The sequence below is a fragment of the Saprolegnia parasitica genome, assembly GCF_000151545.1.
Source record: "Saprolegnia parasitica CBS 223.65 unplaced genomic scaffold supercont2.13, whole genome shotgun sequence".
NCBI lineage: Eukaryota > Oomycota > Saprolegniomycetes > Saprolegniales > Saprolegniaceae > Saprolegnia > Saprolegnia parasitica.
This window is the reverse complement of record NW_012156407.1, coordinates 574,902-577,424: the sequence shown is the minus strand read 5'-3', so window position 1 is coordinate 577,424 and position 2,523 is coordinate 574,902. Positions and strand designations below refer to the sequence as shown.

General features: G+C 57.4%; 1 protein-coding gene across 1 annotated transcript; it reads right to left on the bottom strand.

The window, feature by feature from the left end:
• Window positions 1–1,218: 1,218 nt before the first annotated feature.
• SPRG_19662 (hypothetical protein) lies at window positions 1,219–2,487 on the bottom strand (the record flags this gene model as incomplete). Its single annotated transcript, XM_012343492.1, has 1 exon — window positions 1,219–2,487. One exon carries the CDS (start codon window positions 2,485–2,487, stop codon window positions 1,219–1,221), a length of 1,269 nt encoding a protein of 422 aa, XP_012198882.1.
• Between the last annotated feature and the right edge of the window lie 36 nt (window positions 2,488–2,523).

Sequence of the window (2,523 nt, the reverse complement as noted above, 5' to 3'; positions counted from 1 at the left end):
GCCAACTACTGCCCCGTGCCGATGGCGGTCGCCATTGGTATGATTGTGCCCGCGTACTTTGGTCTGGAAGGCATGATCATGGCCGCGATCATTGGCTACTGGCGCACCGTCGACTGCCCGGGTTTCGAGAAGGCGCAGTACGTCCTCGCCGCCGGGATGCTTACGGGCGAAGGCTTCTCGGTGCTGACGCAGATCATCGTCTCGATCGCCGGTGCCGAAGCCCCGATGCACATCACGTACGCCAACGCCCATTAGAGCGCTTTAGTATAAATTGCTTAACATTGTATTGTGTGAGAATTGATGTGTAAGGCAATGCAAGGCCAAGCTTGTGAGCTGAAAGATACTGTTTGGACTTGTCGCGGTCGCCTGTCGTGAGCGAGGCGGCGCACATGTCGACGTCGAATCAGCTTTGACAATAGGATAGGGCGCGCGCCTGGGTGCGCGTGTCCAAAGCCTCATTTCGATTTCGGTCGTCCGCGCCAATGGAACGCGACCATCGCGTTCCCGTGGTCGGGCAAAGCGAGACAACATTATTCAACACAGAAATGCTGCCGCGAAGACTCACGAAGACTTGTACATCAATTTTGTCCCGCCAAGAAGATATATAGAGTACGCAGCTGTCTATCGGTGGGCGCCGTCTATCGCTGGATGCTACTGCTACTGCTAGTGGTGGTGGGTGGTGCTGATGTGGGCCATTTGGTCCAGAGGCATGGAGAGCACAGAGAGGTGTTGGGGTTGAGCTTGAACATTGCATCGAATTGGACCTGTTTTTAAATTTTGAGCCATTGATTACGACGGCATTTGTTCAACATCGCCGCGCGCACAGAGGTGGACGAAGAGGGGGAAGCGGCCCTTTTCTTGGGTTCAATTCCCGTCGGACGCGGGCAATGGCAGGCAACGTCGCGTTTTTTCTGCGCCTTGGATAGCAGCTTGCTGCAAAGAAGGTGGTCACCTACACATTTCGGCGCGCAACTCAGATCTATGGTTTTCATATGCCGATCAGATGGGTTTTTAAATGGGGGCCCCCTACTGTCTTCTGACGGGTTTCGACCCGAATTGGCCGGTTTTGGACGACACCCCCATCTCAGATGCCACCAGCCGGCACGTGTCTTTTTGAAGTTGATGCAAGAACGCACACACTCTTGCCAATCTGCCCGTTGGGTTCGTTTGTTGAGCCATGGCCAACCAGCCCGGCCAACATCAATCGCACCGTCAATCTCACTTTGCCTTTTTCGACGACGTGCATCCATGGACTCGCCGAAAGACTCCCACGCCAAGTACGCGCCGGCGACGACGCCGTACGACGAGCCCGAGACCAAGGCCGCGCCTCTCGGTGAAGACGACGAGGCCAAGCACGTGCTCGAGTTTGCAGCCATCACCAACGGCCTCGAGTACCCGCAAATTACGCTGAAAGCGCTCATCGTCGGCGCGATCGTTGGCATTTTCGTCAGCGTGCTCGCCATGTACTACAGTCTCAAGATCGGTGTCACGCCGTCCCTCAACGTGCTCGCCGGTGTCGGTGGCTTCATGATCGTGCGCGGCCTCACCAAGATCGGTGTCGTCCGCGGCTTTTTTTCGGTCCAAGAAAACGTCGTCATCCAGACGACCGCCGTGGCCTGCATGAGTCTGGCCAGCCAGGCCGGCTTTGGCTCGGGTGTGCTTGCGCTCACGCAGGCCGTGTACGAACAAGTCGGCAACAAGACCAAGGGCAACCTCGCGACCGACGTCATCGACTTCAACTGGATCCACTCGTTTGCGTGGTGCGCCAGCATTGCGCTCTTTGGCTTCTTCATCTCCTTCCCGCTCCGCCGCAAGTTTATCATTGACATGCGCCTCCTCTTCCCCAGTGGTACCGCGACAGCCTACATGATCAAGACGCTCCATACGTCCAAGGAGGTCGTCGAGTACCAATGGAACCTCCTTCTCAAGGCGGGTGTCATCTCGTACTGCTGGAGCATCTTCCTCTTCTGCTTTGACGGCTTTGGTGCGTTCCCGATCTTTGGCATGAAGGCGGCGGGCTTTGGCTGGACGTTCGACTGGGCGCCGGGCACCTACGCCATTGCGCTCATGCTGCCGCTGCGTGTCATGTACTCGATCTTCCTCGGCAACATCGTCGCGTCGGCCATCATGACGCCGTACCTCAAGGCGTACAAGCTCAACGACTGGTTCGTGGCCAAGGACGTCTCGGGCCTCAAGGCATACTACACGTTCACGGCCGTCGCGATCATCTGCGTTGACGCGGTGTACTGCATCATTAAGATCGGCTACATGCTCTTCAAGGTCTACACCAAGAAGACGCCGATCGCCGAGGTCCAAAACGAGGCCAAGGGCGACGAGAACGACGAGCTCACGCAGGCGCAGCGCCAGGCGTACCTCGACAAGATCTTTGACGCCGCGCACGTTCCGACGTGGAGCTGGATTGCCGGCCTTCTCACGTTCGCCGCCGTCTCGGTCGTCGTCATCTCGCTCGTGTTCGAGCAAGTCCATTGGTACAAGATTCTCGTCTGCTGCCTCCTCATCCCG